This window comes from Drosophila montana, unplaced genomic scaffold, assembly GCF_035044405.1.
Source record: "Drosophila montana isolate Dmon_TW-CO22-7 unplaced genomic scaffold, ASM3504440v1 contig_3216_1, whole genome shotgun sequence".
Taxonomy (NCBI): Eukaryota; Metazoa; Arthropoda; class Insecta; order Diptera; family Drosophilidae; genus Drosophila; species Drosophila montana.
Genome location: NW_026998096.1, coordinates 579760 through 606791, shown reverse-complemented (window position 1 = coordinate 606791; position 27032 = coordinate 579760). Strand labels below are relative to the sequence as shown.

The following is a 27032-nucleotide window of genomic DNA, read 5'->3' as shown; positions in this document are numbered from 1 at the left end:
ATTGGATAAATAGTTAAGGTGCTTTGGCTTTTGTCTCTGTATAAAATTTGTGATCATTTGTTTCGGCTGCTGCTGTTGCCAGTTGGCCACTTATTTTTTGGCAGTCGCAACTGCTGGAACAGCCTGCGACAGCCGGCCAAGCAATAAACAAGAAACAAGAATAAAAAAAAATAGACTACAATTTCTAATTACTGTCATTTGGCTCTGGCTTAGGTTCTGGGTTGGCCAAACAGCAGGCGAAAGCGAAGATGCCAACGGTTCGCTAATTTGTGGTTCTAGCTGTCTGAACGCGCACAACTTGGCTCTGTGCACAAAACGTTTATTCCGCGTCTGGTTTTTGTTTAGTCAATTTGTGTTATTGTTTTAAGTTCTTTACACATTGAGGTTGTGTGTTAAAGAGGTTATAGTATATGAAACAGGCAGAAGGAAGAATCTAGGACCATATATAGAGTGAGCGATAATTTATACAGAAGATGTCCGTCTGTTTATCCGTCTGTCGATCTATTTGAATACCCCCAGAGACTTTAAGAACTATGAAACAGGCAGAAAAAAGCATCTAGGACTATATATAGAATGAGCAATAATTTATACAGAAGATGTCCGTCTGTTTATCTGTCAATCTATATGAATTCCCTCAGAGGCTTTAAGAACTAGAATTCCTTCTCGATAGCTTCTTATCGATATATATCAGTTTTCAGCCATTGTTAATTGAGTGTTTATCTCAGATTAAAAGAGCCAATGACACCAAATTTATTGATCTGAATATTTGACTACTTGGATGCCTCCATCCGACAAGGGGCACTACTATATGTCCCAGTCTGGCATATAGTGCGATCAGCCAATCAACGTTGGTTTATAGCTGCAACCGCCAGAGTTTCAAACTGCCCTCTCATGTTTATTTAAGGCCCCTCCTTATTGTTGTTGCTTGTGTCGCGTCGCTGTTTCTGTTGCTGCAATTAAAAACGCTGATATATGTTCTTTTTACAATTCAATAAATTCACGCAATGCTTTACTGCCATTCGACCGACCGACTGACTGTCTGACGTCTGACTGTCTGACCGGCTGTCCGATTGACCATACATTTACCCTGGGGCGCTACATTTAATGGAATGCGCCTTGTACACAATTTATTTTGACTCTTTGCACGCGAGCAATCCTGAATCCTGCGACCAATGACAGTTTAATTAATTGCCACACTGTAATGCGTTTTAAATTGTCATGTTTATACAGCAATGTCCGGCGGGTGTCGAGAGCCCGGAGTGCCGAAGTGCCGGACCGCCCCGGCAGTTCCCGGCCAGTCGTACAGCTCGTATTGAGTGGGTGGCCGTTGGCTGTTTAACAATGGTCGACAATCGAATCCAATCAGACAGTGCATTAATGTCCGAATGCTGCCCAAGAGATACATAAAAAAATGCTGCGTTCGGTCTACCTTCCAAATCTCTATATATAAGGCTGTTCGGGCTCAAACTCATAACCGAGAATAGCTTTGAAAATGTATTTGAGACGTGTTTCACACTTTGAGCGATAGTTGAATTTGCAGCTTTTTGAAGCTTTATATTATAAAAGAATGAAAATGAACTTTGAAGTTTAATCGACGGGAGTAAAATGGATGGATGCTTTGATTTCTACCCAGGATCGACTTCAAGCTCTATTCAAGTATTTATATAAGGAAAAATACATGACACGGAAAAAGCTACTTGATGTCCTGTTCGCAGACCTTGGTTATGTGCAGTATTTGCTTACAGTGAGCAGAGATTTGACCACTGTAATTCGACGATTTGTTATTATGATGCTGAGCTGAGATGGTGTGAGTGAGTTGTTGGCTTTATTATTTTCAATTTGTGTTCCATTGCTTTTAATAATTGTTATTATTGGTCTGGGCGGTTGCGTTTGCTTTTTTCTCGTGTGTGTGTTTTTAATTTCAACACCTACATATTTTCATATAAATCGCTGCATTATTTATTTCATCAACGCTTGTCGCTTAACGCCTGCTGCGCTTCAATTAAAGCAACGGATTTACAGCTGACCGCAAAATTTGAAATGCCCGAATGGCATTTTAAATTGCATTCAACCTATCTATTATGATTCGAAACTGCTTTGTAATTGGCGGCCCAGTAATTTATTAAAGTGCCAATTAATACCTGGTCAAAATCCGCTTAGATATTATGCAGCAGCTACTACAACAACAACAACAACAACAACAAAAGCTGCCCGTTGGCCACATTTGCCAAGCCGATGCGTTCTCAACGTGGCGTATGCGTAATATTAATAGGCGTTAAGCCTGAGCCTGCATAGGCAACGTTTCCTGGGAGTGCTTGGCTCCTGCTGCCGTCATTTGTGTGGCTTTAGACATAATTGCAAGCGCCTTAAGGCCCTTCACTCACACACACACACACACACACACACACACACACCAGGTTTACAAGCTTACACATGCTAACAAATATATTATATAGGTATGCGGGTATGCCGGCATTTATGCCCAAGTATGGATGATGATGGGATTGTGCAAGGAATTGTACACTATATCGATTGTTGCCCTTTTAAAGCATGAGTTAAAGTGTGTTACAATTAGCTGTCCACTTTGATTTCAATTAAATTGTTGTGCCACACCTACAATCCGAAAGGGCATCGAATCAATTCGCTTGATATGCAACGCTCTGTTGACGCGGCAGTCAGGAATTCATCAAGCGTCTGACGGCTTGGAGGGCGATCATCAGCAATTCATTCTATCATAACAATAACATCAGCGCCAGGCGGAGGGCAGAAGATGGCATCAGATGAGATTGTCCTTGCCAGCACATGCAAACGCGCAATTTGTGTCCACATCTCGGGCGCATGCATCACGTAAATGGCTGCGAAATTCATCAAACGCCTCTTGGCCCCCAGACAGGGGCTTCTGCTGTTTGTGTTGGAAATCTCGCTCATGTGTCACAGCAGCTTGATGGTCATAACTTTAGTGGCTTTTGCTTTGGCCACAACAACGAACAAAAAATAATAATTGACGTCAAATCTCGACCGCTCGTCCGCTCGCTCGTGCGCTTTTGTTGTGCAGTTAATTACAATGCGCCGGGGTCCTGCCGCCTGCCTGACCTTGCGTGCAGCACTCGCGGTGCAGAGGTTTCGCTTTTAGCTTGCCGCGCACGTTTATGCCAAAAATCTTAATTTCTTTCGGGGCTGGCTTAAAAGTCAACAGCCCTTCGTGTCCATTTTTCTTCCAATTTAGGGCGCAGCACCGGGCACACCAAGCACCGCAGCACACCCAGACACACGCAGCCTTTCAGTGCCCGCAATTTCGCACATGCGATCCGCTGCTGCCCTTGTCGGTTATCATTCACAATTGGCTGCACCTGGATGCGGTGGCCAATAAATTTAAAAGAGCTTCTAAATATCTGAATCTTAGAAGATTTTGTCAGCGTATTTATTTATGGCCTTGACGCAGTTGCCCTCTAGACCAGCTAATTGGCCATTTGGCCATTTGGCCCACTGAAACGATTCGCATAAATGAAACAGCTTAGTACGTACTTTTTGGGCTTGTGGAGAAGGCAGCTCCACGCCCACGACTCGCGATTGGCCTTGTTGCTCATGCTGGCTTTCCATGCGGCCAATTATTTTTATGACTTAACAAGGCGAATGCAATTTGCTGCACCCAAAATCACATCAGCTGCAGTGCGCCCACGGGTCACGCACGCCCCATGACGAATAAATTATCATAAATGCTTTGGTAAACAGTGTGTGCCTTAAACCCAACCCGGCTGGCGATTGCGTGCCGTGTGCCTCGGCTCCTGTTGAATCGAATTTGGTGCTCGATTAATTTATATTATTACACATGCTTGGTGCGCCTGCAGTTGACGCCTTTTCGTACGCCAAGATTAGGCGCTCTCTTTGCCCTCTTCATGGAAACACTTTTAATTTCCCTAAGTGAAACGCCGCAACTTTCCAAATTGGCCCTTTTCGCGCCAGAGAGCGCCCGGAGAGCCTTCAGAGACCCACGGATGACTGTAAGAAACTATACAATGCATTCTATGCACTCTAGCCAACTGCAGGGCATGGTTCGTGCTCCGTGCTCCGCGTGCTCCCCGTGTTCCGTATTGTTCTTTGTTGCCTTTTGTGCGGCCAAGCCGCACGACGAACTCCATGCGGCAACCGCGCCGCTGGCGGCCCGACCGGCGCCTTTCCCATAAGTTCTGATTTGGCAAAAGACTCTTGCTGCGCTTTTGTTTACCAGCTACGGGCAGTGCACGCGGTTGCCTCTGCGGGCCGGGCGGGTGGGGAGGTCGGCGCACGGAGGTGGCTTTTGGTTGGCTTTTACGAGAGCCTTTGTCTCGGCCGAACGCTCTGAGCTCTGAGCTTGAAGCACGCCTGCCCGGCTGAGTGCATTAGGAGCACATCGAAGACGTTGCGAATGCGGGACGGCCATTGTCTTTATCGATTACGAATGCATGAATTCCTATCGGCACTGGCTCAGACTTTACCAAAGGGATGTAAAAAGTCGTTCAATGGCTGCACTGGGAGACGTGAGGGAAGTGCAGTCCGATGATTGCCTAAAATTTCAATTTGTGCTTCATGCAAATCGAAAATCCACCTCGACGTGATGCGATTCACTTCTTTCCTGCTCAGTTCCACTGCGTCAAGAGTCAGTTGTGGGCTCGCATTAAAGTATATGGCTTATGATAGCTCTTTAAACATAATTTGGCCAATCTGGCCGCAATTTTATGCCCTTTCGAGGGGAGTATAATTTTGTTACAAGGTGTTTGTCTGAAGACAGGGAATACGCCAGCCCTGAATCGCATTACCTTATTCATTATTATATGGTATATATAAATATGTTGAGGAGATATTTTGTTCGAGGGATATCTTTCCCAAAAACTGATGATTTTGGCATGAGTTTTATTTTATTCAGCTACAACAAATACAAGATGTCTATGGAATTACGCCCATTCTTGAATAACTTCAAGGCTATACGCCCGAGTATTAATTATTTCTGATGAGTACAGGGGTAAATATCCAATATGTTAACTCTTCTGGATCTTGAAGATTTTCTGTCTAGCTCTTATAAGAAGCAGTATTTTGCTGAAAAATCGATAATTATCGTGAAAACGAGCTATCGATCATTTAAAACGAACTTGATCTACGAATACCTCCAAGAATAAATGTACTCCGTTTAGAAGGAAACGGGGATAGGTAATCAATTTGTTGTGTCCAGCCCTTATAAGCACTAAGATATTGTCAATCAATAATCTAAGCTCGTAGAAACGAGCTATATCTTGCAAAGGAGGACCTACCTTCAAATTGTTAAGCCCAAGTCTCTTATAGTCTCTGAGATCGACGCTTTCATATAAGCTTACGGAATTACCGGCATACGGACAGCTTAACTATCATGTTCAATTTTGTTTTTTGAAATGATTCGTTTTCAATATCTTCGATTTCTAATTTGTAAGTTGTTAATTGCTTTTAAAATGTCCGTACTTTGTGGTTCTAGTTTTGAAGCTCTCTTAGTGTATTGTTTTTCTCTGAACGCAGTTAGTAAAGCAAATCAAAGGCTCTAGCTATTAAGTACTCTTTGTAGTACTCTTCCACAAGGACCGCTCTCTTAGAAAACGCCTATAAAACGCAAGACCTAATTTCTTAGGAAACCCCTCTGTCCAACCGCCACTCCAATCGCCAATATATTTTGCGTGTGTGGCGTGTTAAAGTTAAACTCCCACGAATGTTCGACAAATAGCCCAACAGCCAAGGAACTTGGGTAAGAGAGCAATACCTGTGTAAGTTTCTATGCACACACATACACACACACACACACACATGGAGTGGTTGTGCGCTAAAATCGAAAACAAGCCCCCAGTACTGAGAACTGAGAAAGGCCAGAGAAAACGAAAGTGTTCGCATGCAAAAATGTGTCTCAGCACCAAAAAAAAAGTGTATTAAAAAGAAAATGAAGCAAAACAAAAAAAAAAGAAAGTGAGAGTTTCTTGGGTTTTTAGGCCAAGTGACCTGATTTGGTGGTTGGGCCTGGAGCCGTGGGATGGGACACGCTGACCGCAAAAGCCAACAGCGTATATAGTTTTATATGAGTATATATATATATATATGTGTGTGTATATTTCTATTTGCATATGTATGCAAAATTATACCAAAATATTCAAATTTCTATTGATTTTGCACTAAAGTTGACGTGGAAAGCAACACTTAAATTTCAAAATGCAACGAGGTAAAAGCAAAAAAAAATATTATTAAATTAAAACAAAACACGCGGACCAAATGCAGGTTATAATAAAATAGAAAAATAAAAAAACTTACCTTGAAGGCCTTGAATGAGGAGACCACATAGAAGGCGCCGTCCTCCAGTTCGTCCAGATGGTATTTCCGGTCGCCGTCCATGGAGAAGACGTAGCGTGCACCGCGCGGCAGATCCATTTTGGGTGAGATCTTGTCGAGCAGATTGTCCAGCGAGGTGACATCTCGGCCGGGCCGATAGCGTAGCTCGACGCCCGGAAAGAAGGGGTCGCCATTGCGATAGAAGACAACACGACGAGCCTTCCAGTATGACAGATTCGAGTAACGGGAGGCGGCGGCACTGGAGATTTCTGGCCGCGACTTGGAACGGACAAGCGGCACAACAGGCGGTTGCTCCGAATTTTCGCTCATGTTTTCCATATAGCTGGGACTAAGCGCACGACTCTGATGCCCGCTCTGTGCTCCACCTGCACCAGACCCAGCTCCGCCGTTGCGCTGTTGCCAATAGTCGGGTACGTGCGAGGAGCCACCGCCGGCTGAACGGACTGCAGCTCCTCCGGCAACAGCCGCAGCCGCAGCAGCTGCAGCGCTATTGGCGTGCAGGTCGCCGGCTGCTAGGTCATCATCCTCGTCGTCGTAATGGGCATTATGATGCTGTATCTGAAAGCTTGCTGAGCTGCCGGCGCGTCGGTTTGTGGGACTCTTAGTGGGGCTGTTGCAGTTGCTGTCGTGGTTGTGGCTGTTGCTCTGGCCCAGACGCGCCGTGCTGCTGTTATGATTATTATTTATGTGGTTATCGTTATCATCAAACTGGGTTGTCGTCTGAGTGAATGTCGGCGAAACGTTTCCCTCGAGTTGTGAGTTCGAACTAATTTGTGGCATTGTTTGGCCGCCGAGAACGGGCTCGCCATTAACAGCTGCGAGGCCGCCGCCGCCGCCGCCGTCGTCATCACCATCACCATCACCATGACCAGCACCAGGCCCAGCCCCAGCCCCAGACCCAGCAACAGAACCAGGGCCCGGACGGTCCAAGTAGTCGTTCTCTTCGTTGGACATTGTCCGTGTAGTTAAGCTCTCTTAAGTCAGCCCTTAACCGCCTGCCCTCCCACTCTCTCTATCTATATCTCTCTCTCACTCACTCACTCTTTCTCTCTCTCTGTTGTGGCACAAATCTCAGCGTGCTGGTGCCTTGCGTGACTGCTTTGTTGTGGTCAAAAGTCGCTAGAGCAGCGTCGATGTCGCGTCGACTCAAAGCGTTCTTAGGAGCTGCTGCTGCTGCTGCTGGTGGATTATTTCACGTATAACTTTTTGATTGCCCGTAGTCGACCTGAGTGTCGTGTCCTGTTAGGTTCAGGTTGCAACTGACATTTTCATGTTATTGTACACCCACGCAGGATTGAGCTACACATATATGTAGAAGCACCTAAAAATGAAGAAGAGAAAGCTAAATGAGGGAAGCTAGAAAAATATTTTTGGAAATTAAATCTCTATTAATGCATAGTGTACCGTCAGTCAACAAGTTTTGCGGACGGACACAAATCTCGCCTTTTGAGCTACTTTTTACTTTCAGCAGCTGGAAAACTTGCCATTATCGGCATGTCCACTGCCGATGGCTCTTGAGATCCACTCCAGACGCAACTCAACAACTGTCGGACCAACAACTTCACAGTTCCTTTGTCTGCAAACAGAGAAACAGTGTAAGGAGCCCACTTCTCCGTCCGAGCTGGGCTTTGGCGTCGCCACTTGCCTCGAAATACCGCGCACTATTTGTCTTGTTTCATGCATCCGCACTTTAAGTCTCTCCAGCATGGACAGCGCCTGTGGCAAGGCCTTAGAACTGGCTGCTAGTCCACTTCACTTTGACCGAAATTACAGGCCAGCTGGCAAGCGGTCTTTTTGTGGACTTTTTTTTTTGGGGGGGGGGGCTGAACACATAACTACATATATCTATGCAACTATATTTGCGCATATGTTCTGGAGCTGACCAGAGGCGTTGTACGGTGCCCGGTCCGGACTTCAGGGCTTAATGTGTGTGTCTGTTGTGTCTGGGCCACAGTCGCTGCAACTATTTCAACTGCATTGGAATTTACCATTGCGAGGTTTTTTGTTTGGGCAAAGGGCTGCGGTGGGTGGATGGGCTCGGTCGTCGGCAGTCTGTGAATGCTTCTGTTGTGTTTTTTTTTTTACTTTTGGCTTACCTGGTTTATGTAAATTGTTTTTATTGCAACACGTTGCACTTCTTTCCTTTCATTCTCGTTTTATTTATGGCTGGGGTCGTTCGTCGTCCTCTGCACTTTTTTGCGCCAATTAGGTTAATGACACTTTGGTTGCCTGCCACTGGGACGTTGATTGCTAATGTGCAAACAGTTGTTGCCTCTTCAGATGCCGCAGCTTCCGTGGCGTTCCACTTCCACTAATTGCCTATCAATCAGGCGCAATTGTTTCGACCTATTTGGGGTAATCGGGGGGCGGCACGCACACACATTTACTTGAATCGAATTTAATGAACTCGGGCAGGGAAAAGTTTATTAAAATATCTAGCGAAGAAAGTTGGCACAACAAACTGGGCAACTTTCGAGCTGGGCTTCCTTTGGCAACAAGCCGTGTTGTGCACAATGCAGAAGAAATTCCGTCTGGCAACTTTGCCGGTCAAAGTGTTTTTGAATTGTGTTTCATGTGCCTGTCCACTCTAAAGTCGTCCACGGAGCCAATTTTCATAGAGAGCGACTCGGGCTCCTCGTGGCGACGTCGTCGCCGTCGCGGGCATTGAATTACGCCAGTTGTTGTTGTATTGCTCTGCCTCTGCCTCTGCCTTTGCCTTTGCTGCAAGCGCCTGACTTATGGGCTAATGCTGCCACGCGACTTCTCCGGCACCGTCATACCACCGCTACCGCCCGCCCGCCTAATTGTGCCCTGCTTATAAGTCACCCGGACCAATGGCGGGCATTGTGCCATTCGCCACATTCACTAAACCATTTTGCTGTGCGACTTCCTCCCTCACGCCCAGCCACCTGCCTGGAGCAATCTAGCGGGAGGTTTTACCTCCTCGGCGACATTACGAGCAGAGTGCACGAGCTCAGTTTGAGGTATCACAAACGTTAGCACTTGTTACTTAATGGCTTAGACGCACTGTGGTTCAACGTACACAAAAAAAGGACACTCGGTTTACCCCAATTTTAATCAACTGTCGTTCATGCAACTTCTGAGCCGCATTTTCCATGCTGAGAAATGCAAATCACATCTTTAATGATTATTGGGCAAGATTTTTGAAAAATAAGTTTGAAACTGATCCGATTGTAGGCCAAAATATTTCAACAAGCGTTTTCCGCCGTTTTTCCACACTTGCGGGTGAAATTTTAACCCTTTTACTTTTTGGAACATAGATCAGACTTGTTATAGTAAAAAGCATTATTCGGTAAAGAGTCTGTCTATGTGATATAAATTTGACTGAAGTCAAAGATTTCTGATCACAATGTTTTGGTCTTAAGGCTATCGTGCTCGTTTTGTCGTTGTTGTATACTCGTGTACTTGGGTTGTCGTCGGGCGTCGTGGGATACGTCAGCGGCGACGGCACCTTTCGCCGTGTCATGTGCCTCCTTGCCCCTTGCTGCTGCGTACCTCTCACCACCACTTGCAACTTCTTGGGTAGTCTCATCGTGCAGTCCACACCTTTGTCCTCCAATTTCTGTTTTGGGTCACGCTATTCGACCAGAACTGATTGAAGAAAAACTGTTGGTGGGTATTTTCGTACCCCGTAAAGGTTGAAAACGAGTTGAACGAATGCCTGTTACAAGCAGAACATCTCGGCATCTCGGAGCCCATTAAATATTTAAATTCATTGTCATTGTCAACATCAAACTTCTTTATGTTCTAGCCATATTCGTCCACATTTCTGAGCATGTTGATCTTTGAGACTAGACTCTTCTAATTTAGAAAGTATGGAGTGAAAGTTGAATGCATGTTACGACAGCTCGCAGTTGGGTACAGGGTATCTTCTAATCGAGCACTTTAGATTAGAACACTTCGGCTTGTTCGTCTAACAATTAGGCCAAATGCTTGTGGAAATATGTTTTTATTACGTTATATTTGCAAACAGAGATTGTGATATGTACAAGGCAGTCTTGGCTGACGATTGAGTCCATTTGCGCTCAGTGTCTGCACGACAGACCCGCAATTCCTTGTGCCTAACGCACTTTTCTCCCTTTGGTTATAACCCAGCCCTGTCAAAGGGTATTAAAAGGTTACAGACGGAACGGAAAACTCTAGGTACAGCTGATATGAGAACAATATTTTGAAATTCAGATGTAAGTTAGCTCTATTATGCTCATAAAACTTTAGAAAACCCTAATTAGCATCAATTCAATATATCATTTAAGTTCTGTAGAAACACACAATTGTGTGAAAGGTTATATATATATCGAAAATCTTAACCAAGAGTATTCAATATGCGACGTGCCAAGTCAATAGCTCTTGTTATTAATAATTTTGTTTTTCGTTCTTACAATCGCGTGGGCGACGCAACGTTTGGTGAAGTTAATGTATTATTTTAATGTTATTTCCGGAAAGTGCGTGATTTGTACACATTGAAAACATCAAGTAAAATGGTAAAGAGTACTAAGCCCAATTGTAATTATTAAAATCAAGCGCTAAAAAAAAACCCAAAACTCGAATATAATAGGACTATTTAGTTTGTAATTTTTTATTGTTATACAGTAAATATATTCATCAGCGGAATAAACAGCCATTCCGTCTGTAATATGCTTATCGGTATGCGTCGATCTAAGCAATTTAAACACCTTAATAAACAATATTTGTAAGGAGTTCTAGTTTTAAGCGTGGTTAGCTTCAGATCTTTCAAGTGAATCGCCGATTGATGACATATTTCATCTAGTTTCACTCACAATTTAAAATAAATAAATAAGCCTACCCGCACCTGAAGGCAATTTATTGGGTTTGATTTGGGAAGCGAACGTAAGGTTTATTCAATTAAGTCCTCAATCACGTCCATTGCACCCACTAAACCACACATTGAGAAGCGCTTAATAGACTGAAGCTTACATTCTCAAAGCACATAGCAGTTTGTATGTTAAGCACACATAATAATCCACATACCTTGCACAGGGTCTATATTGTGGCTTCTTGAAGGAGGCTCTGCGAATAAGCCAATACTGAGTATGTCAGAAAATGCCCTCATCGCCCCTTTTAAGGCGATTGCGGGTCACACACAACACACACACACACACACACACATATGCTTCTGGCCATATACATCGTAGAGGGAGCAAATGCATTGCGAGTGAGCACATGTGAGCAGGAGTGCACCAAAAAGCCACTAAAACGTCCAATGACACGAGCCCACATTTTATTGCATACTTTTGAGCGCGATCCCCAGACACAGTCTGAAATATTGTAAATAAATGCGATAGAAAAAATGGTGCAAAGGGTGTGGTCAAAAGACTGCATCGGCTACAGCGACAGCGACGACAACGAAAACGACGACAATGGGGCTGTTTTAATGTGACCATTAAACAATAGCAATAAGGACAAAGGATGCACACACACAAAGACAACAAGTAGCTGCAGAGCTGCAGTAAACGCTCGAACAAAAGCCCAATGCTTACCCAGCGAGCAATTTTAAGAAGATTTAAAAAACGACACAACACTGGGAAGCCGGACTGTAAGTGAGCCCAATCTTTGGATTTTATACGAAATTGTTAAGCTGTATTTAAAGAGCCAAAAGCATTCCCACAATCAGATTGACTTGGCTCGATTATGTGCTTACAGCTTATGCTGTGTAAATGGCTTGTTGGGTTGTTGCAGCCAGTTCATAAAAGTAGTTCTTCTCTTGGCCAACTTTCGCGCGTGATAAGTTTTCAATACAAAGTAAAAGTATGATGTCCGTCACGTTGCTGAAAGAAATCGTTGAAGAATGCAACTGCGGCAACCGAGGCTCAGAGACAGAGAAACTGTGACGATGACATTGGTGGAACGTGGAACTGGTATATGCAACTGAATGAACCACAACAAAGGCGAACTACTTACTGGGGCACTCGCACTACGAAAATGTCAATAATGAGTCCGAGCACGGCAGCTGCCCCCACCACTAACAATCCGGATGCTGTTGCATTTACTCTCAGATATCGGTCGGTCAAGCCGCAAGCAATGCGAGCAAAGAACAAAATCCAATGGATACGAGAACCCACATCAGTTGGGGCTGACATGGCATCTGCTTTGTCCAAATGAATGAAACGCATGACAAAATGACAAGAAAAAAATGGATCGAATGTGGGTGGCATGAAAACGACCACAAGCTATTTCTCGGTCAACTACGTATATCACTCCTGCCGAAGGCTTAAGTACTCCACAAAAATACACATACTAATGCACGCACACACACACACATTCACATACATATGTCTCTTTGTAAGTGTGCATGTAGCCCGGGTAAAGTCAGCAGAGTCGTTCGCATTGTCTGCCAACACATAATTTGGCCGATGTCATGCCGGCCGGCAAAAGGAAAGTCGTGTCCTCAAATGTGAATGAGTTCGGGCTGTCGACGGCTGTTGGCAAAAGTTTCAATTGTCCCCGGCCGAGGATGTGTGAATGTGATTATTTAAGTTTTTCCCATTCCTCTGTTCCTGTTGCATGTGGGTACAATTAATTGTTATTGCGTCTGTTGCAAATGATGATGATAATGATGATTCATGTGAAGTAATCCGCAATGCAATGTCGTCAATGCAAGGGGCCGCATGATTATGCCAGTGTTCGCATAACCAGACCAACTAGTTAATCACAGCTCGGAATAGGTATAACCTCCAAGCAGGGTGCAAAGTTAAGCTTACAGTTCGAACCAACTCCCTGCTTTAATTTTTGGTACGTGAAGCTGATTTTCCATATCCCTAGCCAAGATTATTTTGTCTTATTTTCAAAATTGTAATGAATGAAACACCCCTTAAATGAATTTGAACATTAGTTCAAAAATCAATCAGTCAGCACAAACAGTTTTATGTATAGAGATAAATATGTAATTGTAATTACGTACTCACCTGTGCGTGTGTATTTACGCATGATTATTTTATCACATCTCTCAATAAGCGGGAAACGGAGATTTATATAAACACATTACTGAAAAAACAGAAAAGCAAAGATAATGTTGATTAGCTTAAAAACGCAGCTTGATAATTACTAAAATAAGTGAGAATCGTGTTCTTAAAAAATATTAACAAATACTTTGCTAGCTGATTTTCAGCTCTGCTTAATATACACACATTTAAATACATAAATACATGTATGTATTCAAATACATACAAACCAACATGCATACATACGATTGTAGTAATTGTTACTTTTATTTGAAATATAATAAGACATAATTATGTTAATAATACGTACCAGTATTTTCAATAGCCTCTGCCAAACCCATAGACACTGTCCCCTTCATTGTTTAAGAGTTCTCTTTATTTGCTTAAGTTGCCGTCTCTTCCAATATTAAAACCACCTCCGCCTCCTCCATAGTTGAAGCCGCCGTCTCCTCTTTTACTTAAGTTGCCGTCGACTCCAATATTAAAACCGCTCTTTTGCTTAAGTAGCCGTTTCCTCCATAGTTGATGCCGCATTCTCCTTAGTTGAAGCGTTAAAGCCGCTCACTCCTCTTGAAGTGAAGACTATAAGACTTACTTGAATTCATGAGAATCGAGTAGTAGGGCATTAGTTAAAAATACGTTTTTTTTAATTTGCATACATACATAATTAAATACATACATACACATAAACATGTACACATATGTACATAAACATACACACATATATACATTCATACATACATACATACATACATAAATACATACATAAATACATACATATATACATACATACATACATACATACATACATACATAAATACATACATACATACATACATACATACATACATACATACACACACATGTTCACATATCACATGTTCGTTTAATTCTTATCGGATCGGCTCTTATCTCGATTTTTTTATACTCGTACCGTGCACATCCATCACATAAAATAACTACAGTGAAGCTTCCTCTCTCTTACGGTTTTGGTGTCCCCTTTGAAGGTTTTTATATTCCGAAACCGTTGAAAATGTGATTATACTTAAATAACTTGATTTCGAAGATGAAAAGAGCTAAAAACCTGGTTCGGGTTTCAGATCAGATGATGTTGAGCAACTATTTTTTTTTAAGAATCAATTTATACTGGAAAATAAATTTGAACTCCGGGCTGAAACGGTCTTGAAGTCAAGGCCTTATAACAGCGTTACCATTAGTTAAATATTCTATATTGAAAGGCACTTTTGCTGTCAATGAGTCTTCATTTCGCAGTTAAGCGAACAAATAAATACATTTGTAATTATTTCTTATGTACATTTGTTATTCCCTCTGTAGAATTCACAGCTTTAATAAGCGACTCGCAACAGCTTTGGCCAGGCAGAGGAACTTAAATATTTCGAGCCGTATTTCTATTCGGAATGCGCGGCGCACTGTCCGAGGGCGAGGCATCTAATTTCTGACTTTTTAATTCATTGCAATTTGCGCTTGCATTTGGTGGGCAGCTGTTGTCAGCGCCACAGGCAGTCAAAGAGTTGGCTTCAGATACAACAAAACCAGCTGCACAAAACACAAACAACGGCTGCCGTTTTTCCATAGACTACTTTTGGGCGCATTAGTTTCGCATCACTTGCTAAAAATTGTGTGGCTCGAATCCGGCGCTTTTACTTTGCCGGCGGTTTGTGGGAAGGGCGAGTGTACGTCTATTTGGCGGGGGTATTGGTAAAAGAGAACGAGAGTCGAATGCTTTTTTCTGTGGCGTCAATTATTTTGCTGACTGCAGTTGGCCAATTACAAATTACAGACTCTGGCCTCCCTTTTTGGTCGTTTTGCCGACTTTTCATTAGGGGCCAGGCTTGAGGAAATTTATTGGTAAATCAATTATGTGGCTTTCAATTGTATGTTCGCCACTTTTAATTTATTTGATATATTTAATTTAACGCAGCTCGTTTTCATTAATGGTAACCACAACTTTTTCCCCCAAATACTTTAAGGATGTGAATGCTGCCTTGTCTTTGTGGCTTTTGCTTTTATTGCGGGCCATCATTTCGGAGCCACGGCAAATGTAATTAGCTCTAAGTGTATCGTATGCGGCGCGGCTGTTGTTTGCCTCATTTTCGTAATATGTTGTTAATTACTTTTTGCAGTGCGGATTTTGATTGAAAATTAATGCCATTGGATTGGTCATCTGGCATCGCATCGAATCGGCGCGGCGCCACTTTAATTGAAATCAGCTACGATCCAATCGTAAATAGGGATTAAACTACCTATATAATGGTTTGAAATGCGCTTAACTCATTAAGAGTCCTGATTACTGTCACTTTTGCCATTATTTGTTTGCGCAATGTACTCATAAAACCACAAAATGAATAACACTAAATAGCAGCTATCTTTGACACACAAAATATTAAATACCCTGCTAGGTAATATATCTAAAACAATGCAGCTTTCCATACAAAAGAGAACTTCAGCCGATTTTGCTTATAAGCTTTGAAAAAAAGAGGTCCAATCCGAGCGGTTCAAGCACAAGGGGACGGACCTAAGCAAAAGCTCGGGATGATAGATTGAAAACTAAGACTAGGTCGGATAGAATATAGACAATATAGACAGACGGACTTAGCTTAATCGACTCGGCATTCAATTCACGAGTTTTAATGTGCTTTATTTCCTATACGTCCAAATACAGCAGTTTCGAGCCTAGCACAGTCTCAATATTATCGGAGCAATATAACTTGTAGTTCCCACAGAATGAAAAAATTGAAGAAAAGTCAAGGCTTTACATAATCACATCTACTTTGGTAAGGGTATTAAATCCTCGGCCCTTCAAAGAGGACAGTTAACTTTTGGTTTATTGGCACACATTTACAATAAATAACTATGTGTATTGCTTTGTGTATGAAGTTTGAGTGTCAATTAAAGAGCTGTAACGCCCGATCACAGCAGGCAACATGTCAAACATATTCCTCTGTCAAATAAATAAACCACACGTAAGAAAATTCCAGTAGCAACTCATTATAAGTTGTCGTAAATACCATTCTCTGAATAGATTGAATATGACCAGCTCAGGTCAACCTGGCTGCTCAAAGAAGCCCTCCCCAGTTCATGTCATCGTGGAGCGAACGTGTAGGAGTATTACGCAAATAATCAACAAGTATAAACAAAAAATATATTTCGAAACGCGCCAGGAGCTGGCCAAATCAAAATGCCGAGACTGTGGCCATTTGATTGGACGCTGCAACTTTGACCTAATGACGAAGGGACGACGGTGCGTATACGCAACAATGTTAATTCTGTTGGCCCCCTAACTGACCGCGTGCTCAGTTTTCATTTTATGAGATGCGAAGAAATAGGCGCTGGCGTTTTTGTTGTAACAATGTCGATCTTGCTTGGAATGGGCCTTTTCTTCATACGACGATACAATCACACTTTTATCTATGGATCTGGCGGTTGTAAGGCGACCATTTTTTGGACCAACAACGATTGCCAGATATTGGCCTAGGCTACGTTGTTGCCGAGGTAAATCTTGTCTTACCGATCTTACAGATTTGAAGAGCTTGCATATTTAGGTTGATGTGAAGTCGATAAATACATAATTTAGACTAGGATAATATGTAGTTGGATAACTTGACCACACACTTTCCTCAGATACAGAATGTCTTCTAGTCGGGCTTTTTCGGCTAGAAAGCACTCGCACTTGTTAGATAGCCCTTCGAGCACCTTTTTAAGCCACTTCCGCAGAATTTTCCCTCCACAGTGCGCTAAACACACATAATTAGGCCGCAGGCAATTTAGCGGCCCCATTTTGGGCGCTGTCAATCATCAAGCTGTTTAAATAATAAATCACTTTAAAATTAGTTTGCCAAGCTGAGCAAGTTGAGCGTCGACAAATTAGTAAAAGTTAATTAAAACTATTTAAATTGCAAATTATTGTAAAGTTTTTCACACACACTCACACACACTTTATATATATATATATAAATAAATGCCGACGTGAACACGCAGACAAAAAGCAGTAGATGTAAAGCATTGGAACATTGCGCACACATACTAAAGACCGCATCGTTGGAAAAACCTTAGGGGAGCCGCCGCCCATGCCAGCGACTTCCGCAGGTATTCGCACACACACACACACACACACACACACATACATCCATTGCTTTTCCTTTTCACAGCATGTTTAAATGGGGGAAATTAAAAAAATAGAAAAAAATAGCGCACCTCTGCTGCGAAATATGTACAAAAAATGTCAAGTTGTGTGCGCAACTTGGCTGGCAGGCAGTCAGTCAGCCAGCCAGTCAGTCTGTTGACAGTCAGCCGCCTCTGCGAAGGCGTCGCAGCATCGGGGCGTCGGGGCGTGGCGCGTGGCGCAACAATTTGCATATAAAAAGGGTTGTTAGACTTTAAACAGCGGCCTGTCCCATTATCTGCATTAGGGTAGATATGGCGCGCATTAAGATAAGGTACTTACAGCAACGTTTACTACGGTATTAGGATGGGAGGGATGTCACCTACGCAAAGTTAATTTATGCGGGCCTGGCTCCGACTTATACATATGTGTATGTCTGCACACGAAGCATGTTGAAATTTTAATTAAAGCGAAAATGTTTAAGAACATTAAAAATAAGTTGAAAGGAACCAAATTTGGTACTCGTCTCGCTTGTGCTTCACCCTGCAGCACTCCAATTCATGAGTCAATGACATTCGAAAACTAATTGACTTCTGCACTGACCAAAAACTTAGTTCGTTCAATTAAAGTTCTCAGGCTAATCGAAATAGATTGTTCTATTGAGTTTGAACCAGGCAGGCAATGATTATACGGCCAGTTTTTCATTATTGCAATCGGCATTCGCCAGGTTTACATGGAACCACATCGTTGACTTTTCCAGCAAACTTGCTGCATGGATAACGTGATAATTGTTACGATATTTATAATGCATATAGGCAACTTCTCCACCCATTATAGTTTATATATTCTTAACCGGAATTCTCTTTCGTCAAACCGTCTGTTCCCAACGATCGAATATTAAGTTCCTGTATGAACACATCTATTGTAATTAAAGCTTTCTTAACTGTACCACATAAAATATCTTTAATATGAGAAAAGATTTAAAATGCAAGGGTATTTATTCTTCGCCGTGCCGAATTTTCTGATATTTTTTGTTTAAGCTGCGATTAGCTGCGTTTCTCCAGTCGAAGTCTTAAGGCTAGGACTAGGACTTTGGTGATTCCTAAGCCCTTTGGGAGTGGTTTAATGTTTGTCACTGCAAAAGATATTTCCGAGCTCTTAAAATAAATATGTACTCCTTCAGATTGTCTCTTAACCAGCTGGCAGAGATACACACGTTTATTAATGGCTATAATATCACATAATTCCTGTTGGACACAAACTTTATCTTGTTAAAAAATAAAAAAGTATAAATACAAGCCGGACATCTAATATGTATATGTCCTTAAGGGGTTTATTTGACATTTAAATAGCCCCCTGTTGACTGTTATAATATTCCCCGTAGCATGTTTTACTTTAAATACCAACAACAAGCAACAAGCAACAAGCAGCAAGCAGAAGGTAAGAGAGCAGTCAGACTGCAAAATCAGCAACCTTTAAACGATGCTGCATTAACAAGCGAGAGCTATAGGAGCTACAAAAATATTCCAATTGAAATACCTGCTCCATTTCAGGGGCTGACTGACTGACTTCTATGCAGACAGTGCTTCAGTGGAATAACGCTCAGCGCAGCTATGTGGCAGATAGATGCTGTGCTGCCTGCCTGGCCGCCTGGCCGCCTGGCTGCCTGCCAAGCTCAAAATTGAGCGTCGACTCGGGCCTGCTGAATATTTACGCAGGTGCCGTGGGCCTGTTTCTGATAGTGCAGCTGCTGCCGCTGTTATTAACCCCTTGCAAACCGATTTCACACAGATTCGACGTTGAAGCGCCAGGAACGTCGACCAAGTACTTGTCATCATTTATATCTGTGTATTTGTCTTAGTTCAACATCCCATTTACCAAAAGGTTGTGCGAGTGTGTGTGCGTGTGTGTATGGTGTGTGGGTGTGTATCGGAATATTGTGCCTGCCATTTTTCCGCACTCGTACACAGCGTGATATACAAAATTAATGAGCACTTCAGCGCACCCACAACACATTTATTTAGTGGCTCATGTGTGCTGATGACGCTTTTGGATTCCGACTAACAACCAGCTTTGATATATGTTAAAACGTTTTTCAAGCTCGAATACTACTATAACGTAAGTTGTGAAAAGATGACTTATAGGGGCTCAACAAAACTAGACCAATTTTATTCACCCTTAGGGTAATTTAAATATACCCGCGTTACCTTGAAAACCAAGTCGATCGGATAAAAGACAAAAATAGTTCCAATCAAAGTCTTCCGCCCACTTTACTTCCATGTTGTGTACCTTAAATACTTGTACACTCTTGTGTAATGTATATCTTATTAAATGAACTTAAAGCCGAAAAATATACTTTTGCACATAAAGCCCTTGCGTTTTATTTTCCAGAGAGAAGTTTGAAAATAAATCACAAATAAATGTATACTGAGATCTTTGAAAAGAAGCCGATTGGATGGTAATCGAAAAACTTTTTAAGCTACCGTTTTAAGCGATTTTTCCACACTTGTGGGTGGAGTTTTCCTTAGCGTCTTATTCAGTAAGTCAACCAATCAGTCAGCCTGGACAAACAGTTTTATATATATATGCATAGAATTATAGATAAACGCTAACTCCGTATGGGAAATTCGTGAAGAAACCTTCCAATAGTTTAGAATAATATATTTTAATAAAAAACGATTATATGCTTTAACAGGCAAAGATCTTCCTTTCGCAAGTGCGGCTAAAATGTACTTCAAATATTTGCCCTGATATCGATAAATATCGATTTTCAGCTTGGGGACAGTAAGTTGGGTACATAGACTTCATCGGAGATCTTCAAAGATTGGAGCTTCTCGATCAAAATTGGATTTTGATATACCAACTTTATACTCAACCAACCAGCCTACAGAGGTAAATCAGCCCGTCTGTTAGACCTGTCTACGAATCCATATGAACACATAGGAATAACGCAGAATAAACAATTTTGTTGTTAAATGTCATGTTTTCTTCACCCTGGTGCTGTCAAATAATGTGAGTGACTTTTTGGCATTGCTGACAATTGGCAAGAAGTCTTCGCTTTAGCCCGACAGACGACAGGCGACAGGACAAAGGCCAAAGGCAACAGGCGAGCAGGAAATTATTGCGAAAGCCACCAGGAAAACACACAAAACAAACAGGCAAAAAGTTAATTGTATGAAATCAACACACTTAAAGTCAACAACACCAACAAATGCCAGTAAATCGGCAAGCATGTTGACAACAGGCAATCCAATATTAGGGGCAGAAACAAACCAAAGCCCCAGCCACAGCCCTTGCTCAGCCGCAGCCTCAGCCTCAGTCCGAGTCCTAGTCACAACCCTAGTCCCGAGCCAAGGTACAAATGTTGGCAATGATACCGAGCCAGGCTAAGGCAGACAGTCAAGCCGAAGTACATCCCGCAGTCAGGCGTTTAACAGCCAGCAAGGACAACAAAAAAGCATAGCTAACGGCGGCTTATAAGCCGCAGCATCAGTCGTGGCAACACGCTAGCAAGTAGGAGCTCTGCTCGGCAAAGGACTAAAAATGATGAGGCAGCTAAGGTTTCAGTGCAAGTGAAATAGATGAAAATGCTCCAGGTGCAGGTGTAGGTGCAGGTGAAGGTGTAGGTGAGCTAAATGCTTACAAGTGCACCAGGGGCGGGCATTCACGATTCCGCCACTTCAACTTAAGTAGTAGCAGAAGGGTGGAGGTAGTTGAGAGATATTCGCCCACAAAACAGACAGGGGTGCGGGGACAGAGTCACAGGCATTCCTTGGCACTGGCTTGCTTGCAATGGCAAACGAGGAAAGTCGTACGAAAATACTTGAGAAAATCGTGTTAAATCGCGCTCAAGTGTTAATGTAATAAGCACTTTTAATAAATAAAAGTGAACTTTTAAGCGAGCGAAGGCTGAATACGCTATTCACACACACAAACACATACACACGCACACACTCTTTCGCACAACAGTTAGCATACAAGATTCGTATAAAGGTATTTATAAATGTCATAAGGAAAATCACGAAATTAGGTTTGGAGTGGGAAGCGATGCCTCGCCTTAAGGTGGACTCGGGCAATGAACCTTGCTATCCACATCCATTAACCCAGATTTTGGTTTGAGCCTGAGCTCGTCTTATTTTTCTTAAAATTAAATTATTACATTAATCGCCAGTTTTCAGGCTCAGAGATTTGAAAATGAGTTTAGCCTAATCAACGTAAATTGAGTAAACACATATCTAGAATATGTAATTTTTTGTTTAGCTCCCCGGAAGAAACTCATTTTGGAAAAAAAAAACTGTAATACCATCCGCAAGGGTGTTGTAAGTGAGTTCCCTAGCCTAGGAAATACGTTATTGTGCAACTTCAATGTTTTTAGGGTTTTTTTATGAAATGTGTCATCCAAATATGTGTAAGCACAGAAACTATAGAAGCAACGACTAACTTTGGTCTGCGAGTTCGTGTATATTAATTAAATGTCATGCTAACTTTTTCTTTCTCCCTTAAATGGAAGAGACAGCTGTAGCCTTGCACTATATGCCCACATGGGAGCTGCGTACTGGGTATCTTCTAGTCAGGCATTCCTTACTCCAGCACTATTAATTATTTCAATTATGCACAAATTAATATTCTCTTCTTCGACACAACGTTTATCCTTGCTGTTGTATTATTATGCAGCAGACATTAATTATAATTGCCGAACATACATAATAAGTGTTAATTACAGAGTTAATGCATTCGCTATTGTGTTCGTAATTTAATATGATGTGGGGCAAGTTTTTCATTCCCTGCAACTCCGGCCCTATTATGCATCAGAACCCAAAGTTTAGTCAATTTAGACATTGTCAGCTCTATATGAACGCATTTATCTGGACTACAAATTTGAAATATAGGTTCCCTTAGTTGAAAACTTTCCCATTACTGTTCAGAAAAGTTAATATAATGCAAGAGATACCATTTATCACATTGAATCAACTTCTATGAATAAAGCCTTCGCCTTAAAGCCTAAATGGCTGTATTGTACTATCTTTAAATGTATTTTATTTTATTCCAATTAATACATATTTATGATTATTTCTGTTTCGACTTTTATCAATTAATGGTTTCATTCGAATGTATCAGTAATAACTTGATTGAACTCGTAGTGCCGACCATAAATAAATCAATTTTCAGGAATAAAAAATTGAAAATATATGTAGTCATTTTTTTACTTTTAATGTTACATATTAATATAGACACACCATAAGTCAACGGATAGCAGAGCAGAACCTTATTTCGTAAAATGAAATATGAAACAAATATTCATTAAGTTCGACCTCTCGATATGAAAAATTGTGCTGTGTAAAAAATATGATATGAACCAATTTGTTGGCTTAACTTCATAATAATAAAATCATCACAAAAAATTTTAGTCAAGCAGTGCCACAAAATGTATATTCATACCGAAAAAAAAGTTAAAACATATATTAGTACCGTAATACATGCGCATGAATGTATATACTTGTCACCTTAAAGCATGTTTTCACGTCTAAAAATGCAGTGGGAATTATAATATAGTCATCTTTTATGACTAAATTATATATTTTGGTGTACCGAAATAAGAAAGGTATCTCCCAACCCACTGAAAATATTTGTAATATATATGTGAAAGAGGATTGAGTTGATCTAGATTTTTCGAAAGAATTGAACCCATGTATCAAGTAGGAACTAACGGGGAAAAGTATTGTATTTAAATGACGATGAGTTTTTAAAATATTCAAAAGCTGAAAATGTCTCATATGGTTGACATATGAGATATATTATATAGCTCCTCCCAAGGAACAAGAGTACAGAAAGTAATTACAGAAATGTATCCAAAATCTTGTATATGTCTGCCAGGATATTTACACCTCAACACCCATTCATTCTTATCCTGAAAAGCGTTTATCTAGAATTATTTAAACTAAAATTAACATAAAATTAACACTGTACCCCCGTCCAGGTCAGTTTATTGCACAATCTTTCAACGGAAACAAGCAAAAGTAAAGCCTGCAAACAATAAATGTTAGTTTTCGCCTTGAAAATGTTCCAGTGTGTGCATGTTTATTTTAAAATAAACTTATCGTTATTACTTATATTGCAAGTCCGATAATATTCCAAAATTGTTTTACATGTGCGTCCTCTAATACACAAAACTCACGCAATCCCGCTAATCGGACTTAGACCCAGACTTTGTGCTGCCGCAGCCGCAGACGCTGCTGTTCCACTTGGCTGGCGGCCAGACAGCGAGATTGTTGCCACAACCTCGCCGGACAGGGACAGGCGACAAATGGCCTGTTCCCGCGTCGAAAATTAAAATTCGTAGGCCTGTGGATTAGAATATTAAGTTTTCGGGGCCCGAAATGCCGGAAATGGGCAGCGAGCAGACATAAAAGAAACGGAAAATCGTAAAAAGATATTTGGGTTAGCGGAGATGGTGAAAAGTTCATATAAAAACAACTTTTATTAGAGCAACTGATGTAATAATTATGCGAAATATAAAGGAACTGATGAGAGAAATGGTCTACTACTACATTGGAGATTATTTGGATATGCATAAAAAGCTAACGACCTTTAGTGAAATTTATTAACAACAAATCACGAAATCGCACTCACCCACTGTACTTTAACGCGCAGCATGTCTAGTTTTTATTTATTTTTTTTGTGTTGATTTGAGTTAATTGTTAGGTCACCGGAAATAAATAAATACAACAACAAACAAATTGTTAATATTGTTTGGCAATATTTTCTTTAACCAAAACATACTCATAAAAAACCATATTATTTATGCGAGTTTTAAGTTTAGCAATAAATTCAAGCTAAAACAACATGGAACAACTTTAAACATATATAAGCTGGGTCATTTTTGTGTGAATAAATCAACCAATTGCTTGAGTATTTCAGCTATTAATTTGTCTAGCGTACTGATATACTATGCATATAAATTAATTATTTATAATAAATTAACTGTTGGCCCAAATTATCAAATAGGAACTTGTCGATTGGATCAAAGGTTTGTCAGAATGAAAATTGTGCTAAAGATTTTCATAAAATATTTTTAGCATAAAGTGCCGTTAGCAGCTATAGTATTCCGATCCTGACTAATACTATTATTAATTATACTTTTATTCTAGATTTTTAGACTATACAAATTGAAGCTAGAAGCAAGAGTTGAATACTAAGAGAAAAAACTATCATAACTTCCTGAGTATGGCAGCTATAAGAATTTGCAGCCGCTTCTTGAGAAAATTTTGATAAGACATTGTGAAATACCATTTTGAAACCAAAATACTTAATACTTGATACTTAAAAGGTAATTTAACTGTAGGTAATACCCAGCCTGGTTAAAAATATATATCATAAACACGATTAGCTGCAATTATTCACAAAAACTCGTCCGATTGAATACAGATATCACGTTCTATCAGATTATAGGTAGAATATTTTAAAGAACAGAAGTGCTTACAACAACTTATGACCGAAACCAATTTAAGCTAATAAGGTCCGTTTCAGCCCATTTCGACATATGTATTCCCCGCAGAAAAAAGTCGATTATATGCCGAGTTGCAACAAGATAACTTTAAAATTGAATATACCAATATGCATGGTTACAAGCAGACAGACAAACGGACAGACGGACGGATATGCCCTATCTGACAGTTACATACATTTTGGATCCATTTTAAATGGATGTGGTTTTGTGCATTTGGTTAGGCCGTTAAAATGTTCACCAGCCATTTATGCAATCGCGTGCTCCCCTGCCCTGCCCTGCCCACCCATACCATGGCGCATCCCACTCAATTTGTATATCCTGAACCTATTGAAAATGGGTAAAAGGGGTCAAATATTTTTGTACAAATGTATATAACCGGCAGAAGGAGGCAACTGCGACCCCGTTAAATATATACGGTGAAAATTCTTTTAACTGGACGGACATTTGCCCAAACAATTTTATTTTTTATTTTTTCCAAACAGGTTCACCTCTCTTAGACGGACCCACTCCCAACCGGATACAGACAACATACTTTTTATAAATTGTTAAAATAGCCCAACGCAAAGCCCTGAGCAACAGACGCTAGACACCCAATTATGGCATGAAATGTACTTTAAACACCAAACATCACAAGTTGAGGATATTCCAGAATAAACAAAATACGGCAGCAGGAGCAGGTATATTCGAATCTTCTTGTAATGTACACTCAAAACGTAGTTAATTTACATTGCAAATTTAAATCAATTTTTAAAGGACGATAAGACTGCTTTTAAACATTTTAAAAATCTAAAATATTTTTTGGCTGGCTCGAGGTGCGGATTTTAAAAACCTAGAAAGCCATATGCAAAATGAACATACATATGTGAAAGAAGCAAGAAGCAGTTGGAGATATACATACGTACATATACACGTATATACATAAAATGAAACAGTATAGATATACATACGTACATATACACGTATAAACATATGAAACAGTACTTTTGCTTGTTACATACATACAAAAACTAATACTTATACGAAAAACAGCTTCGCGGTCATGTCTAGCTCAGAGTAGATATAAAAACGTAGGCAGCATTCATAAATATGCACAAATCAACACAAAACAACATATGAAAACAAAGCAAAATAAAGTAAAAAGCATCGAGTTTGGAGTAACTGACTTTGCAATACCCTGTTCACAATGTAATTCAAGAATAAATCAGTCAGAGCCTTCATATATGGTAGATAACTTTTAGACACTATCCTTAAATTAACGAATATGCTAGAGTATATATTTCAAGACTAAAGTCTCTTGTTTTGATTGCGGCTAATAAGATTGCATTTACACCGAGAGATTAATATTGCCGTTTTCACTTTGTGAACAGGGTATAAAAAGTGCATGCAGGAGATGTAAGAATGCATTCACTGGCACTTAAACGTGTTGCATAATTCAAGCGGCATTTATTCAGAGCCAATGCCCTGTGCAAGCATTCTAGAAACGGAAACACAAGTCTAAAAGGACATTGCCGAGCAGAAAGCAGCCTTTGATGAGTCCAAGAGCGAAAGCCAAAACGGCTCCATCTGCTTAGCAGCATATTGAGGCCGACCATAAAAGTAACAAGCGTGAGCATTTCAAAAGGCTATTGGATATGAATATGGATATGGCCTGTTTGCCTCGTTGCCACATAGGATCACACAACCCACTTTGTTTATGCCATGAATGTGTACTGTGAGGGGTTGGATGAGGCCCAAGTGTCGCCGCTTATGCATAACTCAATTATGTTAATCTCCGGAGCCCAGGCTGGGAGGGTTAAATGTAAGATGTTACTTACCCGCTGGTATACGAGCACCTGATCCATATCAGCATAAGATCATAGCGCATTAGGGCTTATCTTGTCTGCTTACTCAAATTATTTTAATAACGCATAAGGGATGCAGCCTCTTGTGCCAGCCTCCCGACTACAGCATATATTAAAGCCAGGGGACTAGATTATTTATTTACTAGCTATTTGGCTATTTGCACTGATCGTCCACTAACACTAACACAAATTTGTTGGTGTCTACATTTCATTCACTTTTTAAACTGATTTAGCTTTTATTA

At 40.9% G+C, this 27032-nt stretch overlaps 1 protein-coding gene and 1 long non-coding RNA gene across 6 annotated transcripts in view; one reads left to right on the top strand and one right to left on the bottom strand.

Moving 5' to 3' along the window:
- DCX-EMAP (Doublecortin-domain-containing echinoderm-microtubule-associated protein) overlaps nt 1-13774 on the bottom strand; it is a 40477-nt gene extending 26703 nt beyond the window's left edge. The window contains exons 1-4 of the mRNA XM_064688886.1: nt 13630-13774; nt 13284-13362; nt 8436-8685; nt 6301-7660 (exon numbers count right to left, since the gene is read on the bottom strand). Coding sequence (XP_064544956.1) covers nt 6301-7293 — 993 coding nt within the window. The 5' untranslated portion in view covers nt 7294-7660; nt 8436-8685; nt 13284-13362; nt 13630-13774. The remainder of the gene's footprint in view (nt 1-6300; nt 7661-8435; nt 8686-13283; nt 13363-13629) is intronic.
- A 2394-nt stretch (nt 13775-16168) lies between these two features.
- LOC135432941 (uncharacterized) lies at nt 16169-25576 on the top strand. Of its 5 annotated transcripts, none has more exons than XR_010436989.1 (3): nt 16169-16303; nt 16363-16581; nt 16638-16924. It is a non-coding gene; the product is annotated as an uncharacterized LOC135432941 (long non-coding RNA). The 5 variants fall into 5 exon arrangements; XR_010436991.1 differs by lacking the exon at nt 16169-16303 and adding an exon at nt 25432-25576 and having other exon boundaries at nt 16313-16581; nt 16638-16832; XR_010436992.1 differs by lacking the exon at nt 16169-16303 and adding an exon at nt 16962-17058 and having other exon boundaries at nt 16313-16581; nt 16638-16832.
- Nucleotides 25577-27032: the final 1456 nt, after the last annotated feature.